Source organism: Pleurodeles waltl, chromosome 2_1 (genome assembly GCF_031143425.1).
Source record: "Pleurodeles waltl isolate 20211129_DDA chromosome 2_1, aPleWal1.hap1.20221129, whole genome shotgun sequence".
Taxonomy (NCBI): domain Eukaryota; kingdom Metazoa; phylum Chordata; class Amphibia; order Caudata; family Salamandridae; genus Pleurodeles; species Pleurodeles waltl.
In genome coordinates, this window is record NC_090438.1 from 825,954,941 (window position 1) to 825,975,934 (window position 20,994).

Below are 20,994 nucleotides of genomic sequence, written 5' to 3' on the forward strand. Positions count from 1 at the left end.
AAACAATATGTCCTACTAGAATCCGCCCCACTCAGTCCTAAACAATCTGACCCACTCCAATCCAAACCAGTCCGTCTCACTCCAATCTGCCACACTTCAATCCAAAACAATATTCCCCACTCCCATCCAATCCACCCCATCTCACTCCAATTTGCCCCACTCTAGTCTGCCCCACTCCATCCCAATTCACCCCACTCCAATCCACCCATTACAATCTAGTCCACCCCACAACAATCCAAGCCACCCTTATCCAGCTCAATCCAATCTCCCCCACTCTAATCCAATACACCTCACCCCAATCCAGTCCACCTCAATCCCGTCCAACCCCTCTCCAGTCCACCTCACACCAGTCCGACCCAACCCACTCTACTCCAGTCTAACTCACCTACTCCAATCAAGTCCACCGCAACCCAGTACACCTCACTCCAATCCAATCCACCTCACTCCAATCCAATCATTTTAATCTACCCAACTCCAATACAGTAATTTTAATCCACCCAAATTCAATCCACATTGATCCACCCTACTCCAGTTCATTCCACCCACCTGATTTTAATCTACCCCACTTCAATCCAGTACACCCTTCTCCAGTCAATCCACCCCACACCAATATAATCCACCTCACACCAATCCAACCTCCACTAATCCAATCTACCTCACTCCTATCCAATTTGACCCACTCCAATCTGATCTACTCCAGTTCAATCCAAGCCATTCCAATCCACCCCACCCCAATCCAATCCACCACTCTCAATCCAATACACACCACCACACCCTAATCCACCCCATTCAGTCCAATCCAACCCATTCAATCCAATCTGATCCACCCCAGTCCTATCCACCCCATTCCAGTCCTCCCCTCTGCAGTACACCATACTGCAGTCTAATTCACCCCACGCCAATCCAATCCACCCCACCCCAATCTACCCTCTCCAGTCCTCCCCATTTCAATCCACTCCAATCCACTCTGCTCCAGTCCACCTTACGGCATCCCAGTTCAGTCCACCACACTCCAATCCATCCATCCACCCTACCCCATTCCCGTCCACCTGCCTCCAATCCAGTCCATTCCACTACAACCCACTCCAGCCTAATCCAGTCCACCCCAATCTAAGACATCCACCACACTACACTCCAATCCAACACACCCCAGCCCAGTACAATCCACCCTACCCCAATTCAGTCCACCCCAACCCACTCCAATAAAATACAACCCACTTCAGCCCACCACACTCCAGTCCAGTCCACCACACTCCAATCCACCACACCCCAGTCCAATCCTCCAGCCTGCTCCACGCCAATCCATCCAGCCTCTCCCATGCCAGTCTATCCACCCCACTCCAGTCCAATCTAATCCACGCCACCCATTCCATTTCACCCCACCCCAATCCAATTCACCCTAGCCCTATCACTCCACCCTAAACCACCCACCTAAATATAATACAATACACCCCAACCCAGTGCAATCCACCCCTCTCTACCCCAACGTAATCCACCCCTCTCTACCCCAACGTAATTCACCCCTCTCTACCCCAACGTAATCCACCCCAAATCCCACCCCTTTAGCTCAATCTACTCTACCATGTTCCACCCCACTCTGACACTATGCCACTTATCTCTACTGCCCTATACTCAACCCTACGACACCCTGCGCCTCCTACTCTACTCTCACATTCACACTAATCCACTCTGACACTATATTCCCCCCACTCTATTCTGACACTCCACACCACTAACTTTTAGCAATGCTAAACAGCGGCCACACTGTTGTGCAGCGTGGCAAACACATTAACAAAGCCTGTAGCTCTTGCATGGGCAAGACATGTTGGCTTTCCCAATGCCTGTTTCACGTTAAAGTCCGTATTGGGCACTGCCCTACAGGAAGCAGTATCGTCCTCCTGCTACTAAGAATGCATAGGATTGCACTGGCCATGCACACTGTTGCCCACAAATGAATAGTTCGAAGTTTTAGTCTATGCGCAAGTCTAGTGCAGCTGCTTCTAAAGTCAGTAAACTGTAAACCTAGTGATCGAAAAAATGCAGTGAGGTAAATTGAATACTGAAAGCGCTGCACAGCTTAAAACTGTGAGGGAGCTGGAAACTTTAGTTTCGGTGTGAAGTAAGGTCTTGCACCGCAAATTAATAGATGGACTGGAATACCACCTGCTGATTTTCTTAGGTGAATAAACAGCTTGCTTGTTCCGGTAGTCCCTACTGATATTAATTCACACGTCATGTCGGCATAACAGTAGACAACCCGCCCCGGTGATAGGTGTGGTGTCGATTACGGAGCGGGCGAGAGGCGCTCCCCCACGCCGGGCTCCGCTCCGGGAACAGGCCGGCGCGGCGGCGGGGCTCCGGGCGAGAGGGGGCTTCCTGCCTCCGCGCAAGCTCTCCGGCCTCGCCTTTCCTTGAACTCTCGACTGCCCTCCTATCGGCTCGCTCTGATTAGAGGGTAAGAAATCATTTAAAATTATCGTTACGATATTCTAATGAGGAGACGCTCATTTACAAATAACTATCTAATCTACAAGTAATGTCTGGGAGCTCGTTAGAAAACAAAGGCCGTTAAAACGCAGCGCCTCTGGTTGGCTGCATTAAATATTCAATTGCACACCAACATTATGGAGTCGCATCACATTGATCACTTCTAATGAATCTTCGCGTGTGCCCCGCTCTGAGCCCCTGACGGTGTTCCCGTCAGTAACCACGCGCCTCGGAGAGAAGCATCAACTACTCCGACATCCCACCATGCCTTGCGCGGCGGGGCAGTCGATCCCATGTAAGCTCCCTTTTAAAATAAAAGGAAGCCGCAGCATTAGCATATCCTCATTAACATCTGTCACCCCTCCTGACCATGCTCTGATGTTTGGGTTGGCAATCCTGAATTTATGTATGCAAAGCAAGCTTTTACTCACGCATTTGAAAGGAGGCTGATAAATATGTATTGGTTATTAACTCTTTGAGGCAGCAATTGCAAGTCCACCCCCTCTTGTGATTAGAACAATTTATTGTGGACATTAGCTGGTGTTCGTTTTTTAGGTGCATTTTTTTTGTTTCTTCTCATATTCTAAAAGTGCACTTTTCTATGCAGTGCTCAAGTGATTGAGGCAGACCATAGGGCTCTGTGGAACGTGCCTGATGGCCAGCCTGCTATTGTTAGGATTCTTTTCTAACATTAGATGCTGCACCAGGTTGCTTCAAGAAACCCAGGACAAATTCAAGCACTGTATTTCTATCCAATAACTCCTTTTGCAATTGTCGTACACACCCAAACTTCACTGTCTTTTGTTGAATGGGTGCGTACGATATCTATGAAATTGCAGAAGTAGTGTGGGATAGAACGTTTGGTGTGGTTTTCTTGAAGCAACTTAGTACAGAATATGATGTTATAAAATAATTCAAACAATATTAAGTGATGCTACCATTAAAAATTTTCAGAACGTGTAAGTTTCAGAAAACTTTGTTGCAATGGAACATGTCCATTATATTTTTAATAAGCTAAGCACTACCTGTATTCTAAATGTACCTGCATTTTTTTTGTGGTGTTAAGGAAAAAGATGTGCCCTGGGTGAAGTGACAGGAAAACAAAAACAAGTGATGGGTGGAATGCCTGAATTAATCTCAGCCACTAGCTGTTTCTCGGCCACTTCCAGTCTATCATTTTTTTCAGCCCACTGTGGTAGTTCTGTATATGATAATCTTCCTTGGTCCTCTTGCTGCAAGAACAGCCAACTGCCAGGCCAATCCCCTCCATACGGGAACAGAAGAAGCCTCATGGTCCCCATCGGTCAGGTGCAGTTTGATTTCTGTGGCACAGTCAGCTATGGAACCATCCATGGGCTTACCATCCAGTCACTTTGGCATGTCATCAGCTGGTGGGGGCTTCAGAGGAGACATGCTGCTCATCATAGCAAACATGATCAATGTTCTTCTGGTATACTAACCTTCTTGATGAATCTGCATATGAAGGTCTTGGTAACGATGAATGACTGCTGATTGGTAGTGCTTTGTTTTAATTAAGTTAAGTTGGCCCAATGTGTGGACATTTGAAAGCCCCAGCTGGTGACCTCCATTGAAAAGGACTCTGCTCGTATATAGGTGTAGTATTCTTGTTGCTAGCTACAGGCTGCATGCACACATCTGCTACTTTGCAGGGGAAGGTTGAGAATATAACCAGCAACATTGAGAAAGGGATGAACCATTTCCTTTGTCATCTATATACAAAGGAACACCTTTTAAAATAGAAGCAAAAAACCTCACACTCTAATGCAGCATGCTCCAATGCACATACTTTTCACCCCAAACTGTGAGAGTGATTTATAAAGAATATCAGGAATGCTTCTACTGATACCACTCATCTAACACATTTTAAAGACAAGCGTTGGTAAAGCCAACAAGTCCCAGTTGTAAAAATGCCAAGATATTTGCTTTCCCATACTTTTTTTAAATTGCATGTATCAAGATACCTGCGCACACTGTGTGCAATTCTCATTAAAGTCTAGGCATATTAATGACTTTTTTGGCTTTTATGAGATTATCTGAGTTGGCTGGTATAGTTAATTTTATAGACATTTATGCACTGTCTTTAATAAAATCCCTCTAGTGATGTAGCCCGAGTTGTAAATTGAAAGAACTTGTAGTCCAGTTGGAAGGAGAGATGGTCAGCAACGTTTTGGACATTGGATAAAAGAGTATTTTAAAGATGGAATAAGGGAAGAACCATTTGCTTTGATTTTTGTTTCTTCATAAAGGAACATCTTTGCAACCATGACGGCAAGATTGAAAGGGGTTTTGATAGCCGACTGCAAAATTCTCCCCAAAACAGGGAAATGGATAAGGTGAAGTGATTAGCTTCGATATGATTATTACAATTGCTGTTTTGTGTTTTTTAACAAATGACTAAAAATATTTCCAAAAGAAGGACTTCAAAACTAAATAGTCTAGACACTAAGCACTGCGTTATCTGATTAGTATTTGTAGCCTGTTTGCCCGACTACCTTGCCTGTATAGTTCACACTTACTTGGAAAGTACTGTGAAGTTTAGGTTACAAAGAGACAGGACTTTATAACTTTTAGCTTTTCCAAGGCACACTTTCTGGTGTCCCAGGCCACACTGGCTACATGAATAAAAGACATTATGAAGGAGACTGGAGTAGATTCAGGTTTCCTTTGCAGCACATATCATGAAAGCCACTGCCAGATCAGAGGTTGGCAAGCCAGAGTATTCGTGGGAAGAGCAGAGCAAGGGTGCAATTTGCCTCTGAAAACATTGTATGCTCATCATCATTCCTACTGCCGTCTGCGTAGTGGAGTACAGCCAACCCGTATTTTTGTTGTTGTTCCAGCTGATGGTGCTGAGCACTATTTCTGCTTTAGCCTAGTTTCCTTTTTATTAATGTTTCAGGCTTTTTGGGCACACTTGTCAAAACAATTGCTGGAGAATATGGCATCCATGAGTTACTCTCATTAAAAAAAAAATTCTAAATGTTACCAGTTTGCTGTGGGTTCTCTACATACTGTATGCGACCACGGCCATGAGACTTTCAAGTGACTATATTTTTTTACCAGATTGAAATGTGCCTTTCTTGCTAAACCCTATTGATGATGTGCAGGCCGGCTCGTTGAGAGCACTTGGGGAATATATTATATCGACACTTATACAGTACCCCTTTATACTATAGTACTGAAGAAACAGTATGTTCAGCTGGTAGCATGCCAGGCTAAGAAGAGACCCATACTTAGTAATAAGAAATAAGTTACACAAAGTTTCAGAAAAATGGCGACACAATCAACAGACAGGTCTTGGTATGTTATTTTATGCTTTGCTGTGGCTGTCTTTACCTGCAGTGGCCTGTTGGCTGATGCACCAGCAACATTCAGAAAATGCACTCTTACTGGAAGTGGCTCGTTTGTTTTCCAGTCACACAACCTATTTTGAATTTGTGTGTGTAGCTGGAAACAGTGTTCAAACACTACATTATTAAAGAAGTAAACATGCAGACTGCCTAGGAGGCAGTTTGCGATTTTAATGTTTCTCTTTATCCATCAGATTAGCGCTTTTCATGAGTTGCAATGCCAAGTTGTGTATCTTTGGTGCAAACCTGGAGCTAACACAGGCTCCTGAACCACCTAGAGGCTTCCAACCTTCCAGGGAGGCCCCAACTGTTTAGGAGGGCACATTCAGCCCAAGGTCACCGAATGTATGCGAGATATGGGAGAGTTAGTGACCCCTCATCATATTTCCCGATAGGCCCCATCAGTTTACGTTACGCTGCCACTGGTGCAAATGCCCAGATGGGAGCGAATGAAGCTGATACAAATCAAAATGTGTATAAATTCATTCATTTGGTCCACCCAGCATACTTCATTCTTTTATTTTCATTATATTATGTTGTGAGGGTCACAGTAAAAAAAACACAGCGTTGAGAAATACTCCATGAACATTTAAGACATAAGCTAGCAATATTTCCTTGCCCATCTTTAAAAAAGCGGTCAATCAACAAAGCAAAATTATGCTTATATTTTTGGGAGTTAAAAAAGACTAGAACATTTCTGAAGATTTACCAGAGATCTGGACTACATTTAGTAGGAGTTACTGGACAAGCAGCACGTTCAGTAAATCCATCCAATTTAATTCCATTATTGTTATGTGTTAGTCTTACTGTTTCAGTGTTAGCGCACAAGAACTGCTACACTGCAATAAACTGTTTTGTTTTGTTTTTAATGAACGCTCAGGGCATAACATGTTGTGGCCTAGTGACATGGATGTACATTGTCACTAAATTTCTTGTTTTTTTTTCTTCTTTTTGTCGCATTATCAGCGAATCGTAAATCACCTTGCTAGAGAGGAAGGGGTTAAGCGGCAGCACCAGGCACACAATGCCTCCACCCTGCGATGGTGGACTCATGCCTCCCTCTGATTTTCCTTTTTTGCACCCCTCCACTCCCACAATGTGCACTTCTCCTGGATTAACAAGAGGAGCACAACAGTCCTCTAATTACTTAATTCAGAAAGCGAGTTGTTGGCAGTGGCTTTATGGAAGCTTTTCAGTGGGTGACAGCAGTGTTTTGTGCAACCAAAGAAAGGTCAGGCTGAGGAACGTGAGGGGGGAGCAGAGCTTGGCCTGGGGGGGCGTGCCACTGGCTTGACAATGAACTCTGCGAACAGAAGATGGATGGAACCAAGAGCAGCCTGTCAAAAAAATCTTGATTCCAAGGGCCATACCGTTATTTTCGCTTGTTTAAAAAAAAAAAAAAAAAAAACACCAGCACTGGCTCGATATGTCACCCTGACCTTGAGCTATTCAGACTTTAAAATTGTGTTGATTTGGTATGAACTGACTTTCCTTTATTAAGGTTTTTGTACCATAAAGCAGACCGAATGATAGACGAGTGCTGTTAATCGAGAGAAACGAAAAGTAGTCCCATAGATGCCTATGGCATTTAAAGTAACGCCATTGAATGCCATCTCGCTTGTTTTTATGTAATCATCGAGGTCCCTGATTTACGGGGTGAATGTTGCACTTTAAGTTTTTTTTATTTTTTATTTCGTGCTTTAGGAAGCAAATCATTTCTGTAATTGATGGTAAAGCAAAATTGAGGAAAACATCCACTCCATGGTGGAGAAGATGATAAACACTCCATGTGAAGGACCTGTGCTAGTGGAATTGTTTTCAGTCACAAGGTGCAAAACCCCGACAAAAATACATTAAAAAAATAAAATAGCTGGTTATACCTTTGGGTGGTAGATACATTTCAGCTTCCCAGTATGTAAGGAGCAAATATTGTTTCCAATATCCCATACTCATAGTCCGCAAATCACAAATTTCTCATATGTTATTTGCCTGAAAGTTCAATGTGATGTTTGGTCTGGTGTATGGGTGGGGATGAAGCATGGTAGGCCCTGTATGTGCTGGGAGGAAATAGTCTTTATAGGGGCCTTGTGGGGGACCCAGGGGACGGCGGAGGGAAGAGAAAAATTAAAATAAAATATTTGGATGGATTTTATTGGCTACAGAGATGGACATGCTACCTCGAAGCCTGAGCACTGGGCTCCATCGCACTCTACTCTTATCAGTGTCATTCTGTCTACGTCCCATCCCCCACCCCAAAAAATATATATATATCTGTGCCACGAAGATCCATAGGGGCATCAAATAATTGTTATTCAGACGCCTTTAATGAGATGCATTGCCCACTGCTGGGAGGCTGGGGCTCTGGCTTTTGTTATGGTAATCGGGCACCATTAGAGCCAGGTTGGCTTTGACTTCTGCATGCCTAATCCTTCCTGCATGCACGTCCCAGCATCAAGCCGACAGAGGGGTTGAAAGATAAATCTGTGTAGTCTGTGCGCATGGTCCATGGACCTTGAGGCCCACTCGTTTGTGTGCTGGTGGTAAGTATCGGGCACGCTTGTATTTTAAAGGGTATTCACACACAGCACATGCCCTCTTATGTATTCCGTTTACGTTAAGAGCACACGTGTGGGGTACAACTGAACAAGAGCGCACAGCCATATTTGTGTTCACGCTAAATCTTATTGAACCAATTTCGTAAAGGCTTGGTTTCAGTTTTAATTGGGCGCAAAGGTTGGTGCTGGCAGTTTCACATCAACACTTTACTGCTATAGTTCCCTATTTTGGATCTGTTTACGCCTGACAATAATCTGGTGATAGTATTTTTTTGTTTACTATCTCAATTTCTCAATACATTTTTTGCCTTTTTATATAATTATCTGTAGCCTACATTGTAACTGTTATGTCTTTGCTGAGATATTTTGTTTCCCTTATTTGTCTTTGATGAGATATTTGTCAGAATGAATGTTTATTCTATTTATTAATGAGCCGTTAGTCTGTATATAAAGCCTGGGGAGTGTTTGCGGCAATGAGCTGTGTGCAATACTTGGTGTCCAAGCGGGAATGCGATTGTGTGCGGTCTCTCCATCCCTGCAGTTTCTACAGATGCATAACAGAGGAACTGAGAATCACATGTTTGGGAGTTTTTAGTGCTCATTTTAGCTGACCAGCCCCCCAACCCACAGATGCCACTGCCATATACTGGACACGTGCAAGCAGTGAGGATGTAAGAGACTCCATCTGACAGAGAGAGATTGCGAGAAAAGGAGAGGGCCAAGATGAGAAAGACTCAGTGGGAAAAAAATTGTATGTTTTGCTGTTGCACAAATGATGGGAATTTTTCAAAAACCTAAATTATGGAAATTGGATCCGTGAATTAGACATTTGCATCCATGGGGAAGTTTAAATACTTTTTATTTTTAAGTGTGCTATAAAAATATGAAACTGATATCAAAGGTTATTGTCACGTAATACCATCTAAGGGCTTTAATGACATTTGCATATGTCTCCCTCCACCTTACAATATGATAATAGCACACACCAGTGATAACAAAGTCCAAAATAATATTGACTCCAATCATGTCTTCTCTACATTCAGAGCAACTGGAATTATGCAAGTGTGCTACCTTGGCATTTCTCGCATAAATGAAGAATTGCCGCATTTGCCACGTACTCCATCGTGTGCTGCATAATCTGCAGATTTTAACTAAAAAAAAAATTGGTTTCTAGCTCAACCGTTCAAAAATTACAAAAAACACACCAACACATGTTGTCGCACCGGAGAATGCTCTTTTCAAAGGTTGACTGGTCACCTTTTTGTTGCTTATTGCTATATTTGAGTGTTAAATTGGTACCAATGAGGTGCAACTAATGTCCAGACAGTGTTAACAAATTTAAAAATGACAAAACAAGTAATGCCAATACAAAATGTGCCGCATTATGCCACACAATTTACCTTTTTCTTATCGCATAATCTACTCAAACCAGACCCTCATCCCCCACCACATACTTCCGGTGGCCCTGCCTATATTAACAATCCACCAAGAAGAAAATAGGCTGGGACCTGATGTGATGCAGATTCAGAAATATAGATTTGCCTGTTTTCCCATGTCAAGAGTGAGCAAATTTGCCAGTACTTTCGCCTTCCATCGCATTCAGGTACTTGTTGTTTTGATCATAAAGAGGATACTACATTTTCCTGAAGAAAAGAAAAACAGCTATTGATACAGTTTTGTTTGTGTGTCACTCATGAAGACTGCAAACGTCACACATTGTAAACATACATATGCTGACAGAGAGCCTGGCAGCTACGCTCCTGGCAGATGTACCTTGGCCAGTGAACTCTTCATAAAGCGCTCAGTGCCCGTGTAAACTCCAAAAAGCAGATCCAGACGCTGGTCAAGACTTTTGCATGGTCTCTCTCACAAGAGGATTCAGGGTTCTGGATTAGATATCCAACCCAATCTATTGGCTCAATGCCTTCACTCTGTTGGATGTGCATGCAGAAAGGGGCTTAAGAGAGTTGTAGTTCACTAAGAGTTTGTGGACGACGGTTTTCCTGCCCAGCAGGAAATGGAAGTAGAAATGAAAATAGGTGGGACCTGTTTGTAGAGTACATAGCCTGGTTAGGGAGACAGCGGCCATTTTAAAATGGTTCTCACTCCACATACACCGAAACGGTGTGATACCGGTTTGTACATTGTTTTAGTAGTTTATTTCCATAACACATTCCAGTTTCATTTAGTAATATAAATTTAAATTCAAACATAATTACATTTTCAGTAATTAAAAATGACGTATTCTGGTTCTCAAATCCTTTATATTGAAATGCTAAGTATTTTTAGAACTTCTACAGATTTGTTCCGAAATGTATGGCGCCTGCCACTGTTAAAAGAAGCAGTTGTGTGGCCTTTGAATATATGTTCAGTCAAGAGCGAGGCTTCCACTACGAACCCACGTACCAACAGGAAATAACATAAAAAGTAGTCCCAGACAGAGCGATGCGCACCAAAGTGGATCGATAGGAGTAGTTAGGCGCGCTGCTCCCTGGGCATTAACAAAGAAAACCAGGGCCAGAGAAGAATGAGTGCCCACTAGAAAGCAAGCGTTTTTGAAGGACAGTCCAGGTTACCACTAATAAAAGCCAATGGGCAGGCTGTAAGCCCACAGAAAGAATACAGCATGTCTTGAGACAGCCCCTAGGCTGCCTAGGCTCTACCTAAAAGGGGAATTCTAAAAAAGTGTAAAAATGTAAAATCACATTTATAGTCAAACATTATAGCAGGTCAAGGTTTAGGGCAGTGATGAAGAGTATAGGGTTAGGAAAATGGTGTCTGGGTTTGCTTAGAGTTAGCATTAGAGTCAGCTTTAGGATAAAGGAAAGGATAATACTAGGTGCAGGGTTAGAGACAGAATTAGAGTTTGTTTTATGTTAGTGTTAAATTTTGGACAAGGTTTTTGGTGGAGATAAGATGAGTGAAAGTGTGTGTGTGTGTATATATATATATACATATATATATATATATGTGTGTGTGTGTATCTATCTACATACATATATCCCAAAATAAAGCCTAAAACGTAAACCATAACCCCTGACTCTTCCATTCACTGCTGATGACCGTACATATGACATCACTCATGAGATATTAATTGATGACAGCATCTCGAGGTGCGAATACTTTGTCTTTGGCCAGGTTAGCTGCAAGACTAGTCACTGTGCCCAACCCTCTCTGAAAGATTAACCCACACTGTGCACAGCCTTTGGATGTACACAGCAAGAGTTAGGCGCAGGCCATCCCTTGCTGGTAGCTAACTGTTGCTGCCCATGACCTTTAACCATGTGTAATTGGGGGGCAGGGTGACTGTAGGGCCTCACCTACAGCTAGGTCCTGAGCCCAGCATTAATGGTTGGTAATCCTTACTGCAAACAGACTTTAACCTTTACGTACTGTGCAAGGGTTGGCTGCAGGCCCTAGCCTTTCATCAGACGGTACACTTAGTACTCCACAGGTAGCCAGTCCCTGATGCACACAACATTTGCCTACAGCAGTAGTTAGCTGCAAGGCATGGTCTCAGCCTGCTGCACATGCCTTCGGCCTTGCATCTGTGGGGTTTGTGTAGGGTCTGGCCTACAGCCAACCCAAGTGCAACCAACCCTCTCTGCATGTGGCCTTTGCCTCCGCTTACAGCCTCCGTTCAAGGGGATTGGCTAAAGCTGCATTCATATCTTTGCATTGTGTTGCATACAGCTGTAGGCCAAATTTTCCCTATTTTGTTTGGTATTCAGTCTGTCAACAGCACTATCCTATCGTAGATGATGTCTTCAGTGATGTTGTCAATGATGACGTTTAACTTGTGATTTCATGTGTAAAGTCATAAGCAGTGTATGACAGGGGCACAAGATATGGCTAGTTTTACTTAACCATAAGTATGTATTTTAGTATTTTTACGATTTTATTTTGTTACTTTAATTGCATTTTGTGTTTTTTTCCCAATGCATTTGAGTCTTTTAAACAAGCGTTAAGGTCTTATAAAGCTAACCTTAACTTTGTTTTAACCTTAGTTTTCTTGTTTTATTTTATGTATTTCAGTTTTTTTAATCATTTACCACATCCAACTGTACCTATCCTTTTATTTCTTGCCAACCACGCAGAATGCAACCTTTTGACTTTATGGCACGAAGCTAAACTGCTGCAGGTGGCTAACCACTGCAACGCATAGCCGTAGGCACAGGCTCTGTGCCCAGCCTGGAGCATGGCCTTGACTACGACCAGGCCCTGTGCACAACCGTAGGCACAGGCTCTGTGCCCAGCCTGGAGCATGGCCTTGACTACGACCAGGCCCTGTGCACAACCGTAGGCACAGGCTCTGTGCCCAGCCTGGAGCATGGGCTTGACTACGACCAGGCCGGTTGGCGGTCGGCACTCTTTTGCACATACTTTGACCTTGTACAGTGGGGATTGGGTGTGGGTCCTGTCCTTTGGCCAGCCTCTGCACCCAAACCACTGAGGGCAGCCACCCTCTGTTGCACTTTGGGGATCAGCCAAGCATAGCTGTAGTGAACTATTTTTTTTCCATTTTATTTTTTTAAAGATTTGCAAATGTTTGTGCTAGGTTAATAGATCTGGAGAACTCATTATTGTAGCAGTAATTTTAATGCCAAATGGGTCCCTTTGTGGCAGTCACCCTTGGGTCAAGGGTCAGGGTAGGCTCATCCTTCTCCCTTATGCTGTTTTTGTTTTGATTTTTCCCAGCATGGTGCTTGCCACACCATATTGGGTAATGCATCTGTAACAGAATGTTGCTGTTACTGCAAGCCAATCGGAACGCAACTTGCAAATCCACACTGGTTGATGGGAGAAAAAACATTTTGGTACCACAGATCAGAGAAGGACCTGCAGTACAGAAACAATCTGTTTGGCTGGTCATAACATGAGAAAATGTTGCAGCTGCAACATTATATGAAAACGCATATAAGGGCGCATGGTGAGCACACCCTGAGCCCTGGTTTGGGAGGGTGGGGGGGTTCCCCAAAGGGGATTGTCCCTTAAATGAAAATCTTATTTTTAAAAATTGATTTTTTGTTACGGGTATTCGCAGTACCTGCACTCAGTACCATGGGACCTAGTGAGACTCTCCAGTGTGGTACATCAATTATATAATTTAGCATTTCATGAGGGATTTAATATGTGGGATCATAGGCAGTGCATGATGAGAGGCACAAGTTAGTTAATTTACTAAACTCTGGTGAATGTCCGTAGTTTCTTGGTTTTAAACATTAGATCTTATCTAATTTCACCATCAATTATAACATTACTTTAACCTTTCTTTTTTTCAGTATATTTATATATAAATGGACAATTTGCATGTATTTGTTTCATTGCTCGCTGTCTAATGGATGGTTTGACATCCTCCATCTCAGTAACACCCAGCTTTTCTACAACAGGTAAAATTCTCAACGTAATTTTAATTGGATAGTTATATTATTACAGGGCAGCACAGTATTGGGGCTCATCGAGAGTGAGGTAGGGCAGGTTGAATAAGTGGCCATTCACACCTGCCACACACGGTCATTCATTTAACCAAATTATACAAATAGTTTTTGTCTCTGTGATCCTTGTCTCCCTGCATCGTGGGAAGCCTTTCGAAAAATCTCCAGAAAAATGTGTTGTTCTAGGATCCTCATCATGCCTGGTTATGATCCCAGTTGTTTTTTTGTGACCTTAAAATCCTTTGGGGTAATGCAGGTTACACCTGTAATTAGGGGTGGGTGAAAAAATTCCGCACCGCCGGCGGAGTACACGGAGTTTTGGTCACTCTGTGTTATGCATGTAACTAGAAGTTCCAGTCAAATCCTACACTCTGCCATGTGGTGGAGTTTTTCCTCGTGCACAGCTCGTCACCAGTAAGTTGGCAAAAGTGAGTGAGAATTGGTGTCCCCTACTGCGATTTTCGGGAGCTAGGAGGGCATCCGGCAAGATTTTTCCCACGCAGGTGTTTGCATTGGAAAAGCTGTCGCTCAAGTAGAAAATCTGCTCGGGTGGCAGCAAAAACAACTAGAGCAGAAGCACAAATCAGTTTGGGTAGCACGAAGTACCAATTTCCATCTGATCGCAAAAATCAATTTATTCTCGTGTAGTTTTTATGTAACTTGACAGAACTGGTTGGTGGAAAACTCTGCAAGTTCTGTCCACCCCTACCTCTAATGACCCACTCACAAAGTTAAGCTAAACATGTTGCTGCAGCTCTAGTACCCTGTAATCAACAAATAAACAGCTATATTGTACCTTTTTGTAAATGATACGAAAATGTGCCTTGCCCATGTGAATCAAAAATGGATGCCAGGTTCCATCACCCAACCACATGCAGCAAAGCTGGATTGTTTATAATGCGCTGAATAGTATTAAATGACTTCAGAATACCTCTTTGAAAAAATTGTGACCTAATTTAAGGTGTGAAGTGAAATGTGATGTGTACTGATAATTGAAATGTGATGTACGGGACATCAGAATTTTCGTCCATCTCCTTAATGGGAAATGTTGACAGTCAATTTCGTCCTGTTTAGTACAAGATTGGCTTTGATGCACTGAACATGATTTGCAATCTGATGACGCTCTTCAGGGGTACCACAGTAGTTTGTCAGTTCTGTAGTGTCTTCAACAGGGATCTCTTTTTTAATCTTTTGTATTGCTAGTAAAGGTCTTTCAATTAATCACTGCAACTAATTATAATTAGATCCAATTAATTACCAGCCATGATAAATTATACATTTTTGGCTTGTCTATTAATTAAGTAGGCACATGTAATAAGAGATTCAAAATGATGTATGTTCCTTGAAAAACATATTACATGATCACCTGTGGTGTGTAGTTGTACATTTTCATGCAAAGTTGATTGTTAGTGTATGTTGCCTCTGAGATGTACCAAATGTATCTTATTGTACTTATGAAAAGTAATTCTTATTCTCCATCACTCTCACCACTTACAGCACCTTTTCGAGTTTTTGGACTAACCCAGAGTATGAATAATAACTTACCTTAGAACAGTTGGTGAACACCCTTTGTGAACTGCCATTCTGGCACGACTGCCCAGTCTTGTGACACTTATGTTATGGTTCCCCAACCTCATCATCACACAAGTTGAATTCAAAGACCCTACTGCACCTAAAGTTCTGTTATCTGGGTTGAATTTCCCTAATACAATATATATATATATTTTTTTTAAGTATGGTAATAATTCAACCATATAGAGAACTAGTTGAGGAGGCCTTATGTTCACCTCTGTGATGGTTCTTATTGATGCCTAGGAAGTTCAATACGAGCATACCCCACCCCGCAACCCAGAAAACTAGGGCCACACTTTGGGATGTGGTTTAAAATGTAATACCCTCGTGTTATTATAGGTTTTAAATCTGGGGTGTTTTTGTCTGATCAGCTTTTGATGTCCATGTTTGGCATCCATGTAGACTCTCCTCCCAAGAGCCTGTTGGGTCTTGTTTACCAGCTTGCTTTGAATAATCCGCAGGGCGAAAGAGTGCAAAAGCTTCTTGAATCAGTACAATATATCATCTTGTATCTATCATTTTTCTGATCTGCCTTGTTTAACCTCACTGGAATAATTAACAATCGCAGGCAGTGTAAATACTGGTGCAATGATTGGCTCTCGCTTGTAGATCACGTCTGTGGTAGGGGCTAGCAGGAGGGCACTAGCCTTGTAATGTCACATGTCCAATCTTAAACCGTGACCCACGCTGTCGGTTAGCCTGTCTTTCATCTGTGTCACTTCTACAGATGTCTGTGACCTTTGTAAAAACAGCTGTCTTCCAAAGGAGGCTGATTTAACGTGGACTTTTATTGGCAATGGTTCTTTAGCAGCAGCTGTGTTTACTTTTGCCTCAGTCTGTAACTTGCCAAAGAGTATTTATGTGGATCGGGGAGAATAAGATAAATGCTTTCCAAATTCTACAATATTAGCTATTGCCTTTGCCAAATCTGAGGATGAGCGCTTCCTGCTGTCCAATATAGCTGGTTAACCACAGTGGATGGTGACTTAAATTGTTGAAAGTGATTGATGGTATAGAGCGTCTGTCTCTCCATAATAAACTTAGTTGGTTTGCAGTGCCGTGATGTTTGCAGCATTTTGTGCCGCCGTCCAGTTTAGGATCTGTTTTGCATTTCTAGTTTTAGGTATCAGTTTCAAATAAGCTTTAAAACTGTCTTATATTCTGGGAATCATGCCTTTCAGCTCTATCGAGAGCTACACCCAGCTCAGACTAGCAGGGTGAAGCCAATGACAGACGTGTGTTTCTACATTTCACTGTGGCAGAACCAGCAGAGAAGGCGTGGAAAAGGAGTAAGGCAGGAAAAACCAAAGGGGAAAATAGGGGTCATTAAATGAGTTTGAAAAACCAAACCATGGTCTTTTTGAGATGCTAGTTTGCTGCCTGTTCGCCCTGCAGGCCCGCACACGTTTGGGAAAATTATGGTTTTTCAAACCCACCACTGTTGATTTAGTTTTGCATTAGGCTTCCCATTTAGGAGTGGTGTACCATAATTTAGTAAAATCCATAAAATCGATGATTCCCCTTCTTAAGCCCTTGAACTGTAATTCAGTCCACTGGAAAAGATTTTTTCACCTACAGTTGCAAGTCTTCTATCTGTCAGATGACATTGGCTGTGGCACTTATTTTCCGGGAATAAAATGAAAGTTGTTGGAATATTATGTTCAGCACTCTGGAGCAAGGAGTGTACAAAGTTGTACATAAGTCTTTGTCAAACTCATCCCACTGAGACCAGCTCCTAAAAGGCTGTGAGAGTATGCCATCAAAGTTACAACGTCTGTATTTAAAAGTATCTGGAAAAGACTAATCTTGAACATGGAAAACCAGGGGAAAAGCAGTTTCTTGTAAGTAGGCTTCAATTCATTAAACCTTAATGTTGCCCTAATTCAAAGTTTGAATTGAGAAAAGAAAGCTCTCCCACTTTGTGTTTATCACTGTAATGAAAAACTGTAGCCTCTTAAGCACTTGCTCTGCCTGTGCATTCTTCCCTTCTAAAAGATTTATTTTGGAGGACTGAGCAATATACTGCTCATTCCTTGTCACTTGAATCTACAATTTAATAAATTAGCTAATGACATTTTGATGATTAATAAAGTATGTTTATGAGTAAAGGAGGAATATAAAGAAAATAGTCTCTGTTCTCAGAACATTCCTGCCATTGGATAATAGAGACTTTCTGATGTGTTTTTGAGAGAAATAGACTAAGATGGTTTTGGATCAGTGTGTCAGACTGGCGAGTTACAGGACTGTGCAGGATCTAGGGAGCACAAGGAGACAACCCTGTCATCTGATATGAGGTGGGAGGAGGATCCCGAGGCGGTTCTAAAGCAGACTGAGGATCCATGCTCAATACATGAAACTCAGACCATTGCTTCATCGCTCAATGACACCAAGTCCCTGAGGTAATAATGGGTGGGCTGGATTTGCGGCTGGTGGCCAGGTCATGAATGTTGAGATCAGGAGCTCTTTGTTCCATAGGGGAATGCAAATGGGTAAGTGGGCTGCTTCTTATTGATTTTTTTTCAGCACTCTGACAATTTTCAGCACGAGGGCTTGCAGTGCCACAATGTAAGGATAGGTGGAAAGGAGGCAGTAAAGAATTCTTGAAATCCAAGTCTGTTTTCTGGCCTGTCTCCTCAAGAGACATAGGTAAGTTGATGTCTGGAGGGAGGACCACGAGTTGACGAGCTAAGAAAAAGCCCTGATGAAGTCACTTGAAGGCTTGCGTCAGGGCATGATTACCAATTCTTCGAAACTCGAATTTCCATTCAAAGTTTTTTAAACTATACATTATAAGATTTATCTGACACAGTGATGAGGCTTGAGTAAGGTAGGTAAAATTGGAACCCGTATTCATAGATCTGGAAGGGTGCAAGCTGGTGGATTCCTCCCTGTGGTAAGCTAGGGGCTTTCAGCAGTGCATAGTGGATAGTGTCTTGAAATAAAAGACGAGGACTGAGCCACTGAACAGTGTGAGTAGAGTATTGCATAAGTGGGTCATGGGAGTCCCATCCTCAGTGGCAGATGGCGAGCTACAGATAGTCATAAATAAGGTCATGAATAACCTTGGCTGCGAACAGAAGCTAATGGAGAAGAGCATGCTGAGTTCATATTGTCTGCCAGTGGGTGCTCTTAACCCGGAGCAGAATTAGGGTGTATGACGCAGGTAATATCAAGATCCTGTAATATTAGAGAGTGTATCTCACTTGCAGCTGTGCACAAAATGGTGTGATATTTGAGGAGCAGTGGTGCTATTTTGTCTTAGATGAGCCCTGGGAGACATATGAGAAAGGAAGCCCTACAATATGTAGAAAGAGAAATGGCTTTTGGGGGGCAGGGGTGATAGGGTTCATAGCTTCGCTTTAGCATCTGGTCACTCTGAATATTTATTATAGGAACAAATCTTTGGTCTCTAGTGAGGAGCAGGCATGTAAAACCTTCTGGGCAGAAGTTAAAAAACGAGAAGCAGAAATTCTGTCTCGTTTGTTTAATTGGATCTCTAAAAATGGTTGGTGTGTGGAAAGATGCTGAGTGTTGCTCCAATAAGGCAAGTTTGTAGGTGGCTGAGAATGGTGAGCTGTCTTTAGTTATTGGCTGGACATTATCTGAATGGCCTTCCTTTTTACCTTAAACACACTACAACCCCAGACATCCAGTTTTGAAGGGTTGACCGTAATATAAATTGTCAAATTCTGTTAAACTGCTGTGTTGAAATTAATTGGATGCCAATTTCTGAGAGTCAATGATGTGTTACTTGTTTGACTGTTCTGTGTTTGGTGTTGAATTGAGTATGCTTTGCTGTCGTACTTGGGGTATGCTCAATAAAGAATATTTGAAACTAAAAAAAACTAGGGCTTTAGGGATGCCATATTGCAGATGTCTGAGGCACTGGTTGTGAAACCTCAGTTTTTGCAGTTTAAGCAGCGGTGGTGTTGACACTTCTAGTTATTTATAAACGTTTCCTGTCAGCAGCTCTGCTGACAAAAGCTCCTAAAAAACAAAAGTTATGGTAATGATAGCAGGTCCGGGATGACAAGGGTAAACCCAGCAAAGGAACGAAGTGAAAAAGATAAGGAAAGAGAGGCTGGAAGGAAAGGTGAAAGGAAGGACATATGGAAAAAAGGAAGAACAGTGACACGAAGTACGGTCAAAAGGTTGAAAGTATGAATGTAAGGATGAAAGGGCTGATGGGTGGAAGTGTAAAACAACAGCTCCTTGGGTGCGTGACATAAAGTGGAAGAATGATGAAAGGCTGGATAAATGGCTGGATGGATGAACAGATGCCTGGATGGATTAGTGGATTGATAAAAGGGAGGGTGAATTGGTGGGTGTATGAAAAGGATGAATGGATTGGTAAAAGGATGGATGTATGGTTAAACATTTGCGTGGTAGGATGGATGGAAGACTAGTGATGAAGGTGTGGATGGAATAGTGACAGGACACAAGGAAGCATGAAAGGATGATAGGCGGATTGTCGCATTAACGGCTTAAAGGTTGGAGAGATGGACAGAAGTTGGCAGGGACCTCAAAGAGGACAAGGCTTTCGCACGTCGCTCTCCCGATAGTGTTCGAGGTATGGACCATAGGTGGGTTCATTTTTTTTTTTCTGGCTACTCCCTTTGTCGGAGGTTGTAAGTGTGATGAAGTCAGAGAATTGTCTTTGCAGCTTGTAAGATCGATGATGTGGGCATTGCTGCAAATTGGAGATTTATAGCTGTTGGGGCAACGGACGCCTAAAGAGCTATCTGACTGCCTATAACTTTGTTTTGTTAGTATCTTTTTCTGTAGAGGGAGCTGTTCATGTTGACCATTGCTTGCGAAATGATGTAGATGATTTAACACTGATTGCACTTCCAATGAGTTTTAACTTTTTTGCATCCACTCTACATGTTCACAAGCACAATAAATCAGCAGTAAGTTATTTTGGAAAAGACTCATTCTAATTGTCCAAGGTCACTCAGAATGTTTTGGAAGCCTTTAAACTACCTCAAAAGTCTGCAGTGAAGTGTAAACGAGTCATTGTGGCATGCCTGTCTCACCATTCGAATGGGACACGTCGCTCTGGTGAGGTGGTTACAAGGAAGACATTTTCTTGCCCTCTTTTATTGTTTAATGCCAGTGGGGGTGAGAGCGTAGTGCATTATACTATACCATAACACAGTTCACCTGGCTTATATAGTTGTAATAGCTTTGATGCCACATGCCCGCTCTTAATGTGATTTAAAGATCTTGCAGAATTGTACTGACCAAGACATTATATTATGTGCTCTTGCCCCTAGTTTGTTGCCTTTATGTATGATTTAATTGGATAAGTCATTATTGGTGATTCCATCAGGAAGTACTTGGGTAACTCACACTAGAGTATGTGTGAAGAGTTATACAATACAATTACAGTAACTTCCCTTGACTCTTGTTGTCTTACTTTTTACAGATTGGCGAGAGACAACATGTTCTAGTAACAGAAGAATCCTTTGATTCACAGTATTATGTTGCCCACAATCGCTTCTATGAGCAGGTAAGAAATGTGAAAGCAATTCATTTTAGTGCCTCATGTTAAAAATGGAACACTTGGCTCTG

General features: G+C 42.4%; 1 protein-coding gene across 1 annotated transcript in view; it reads left to right on the forward strand.

Moving 5' to 3' along the window:
* Positions 1–20,994, forward strand: part of CDKAL1 (CDK5 regulatory subunit associated protein 1 like 1) — a 1,931,537-nt gene that overhangs the window by 1,783,724 nt on the left and 126,819 nt on the right. The window contains exon 13 of the mRNA XM_069218767.1: positions 20,849–20,932. Coding sequence (XP_069074868.1) covers positions 20,849–20,932 — 84 coding nt within the window. The remainder of the gene's footprint in view (positions 1–20,848; positions 20,933–20,994) is intronic.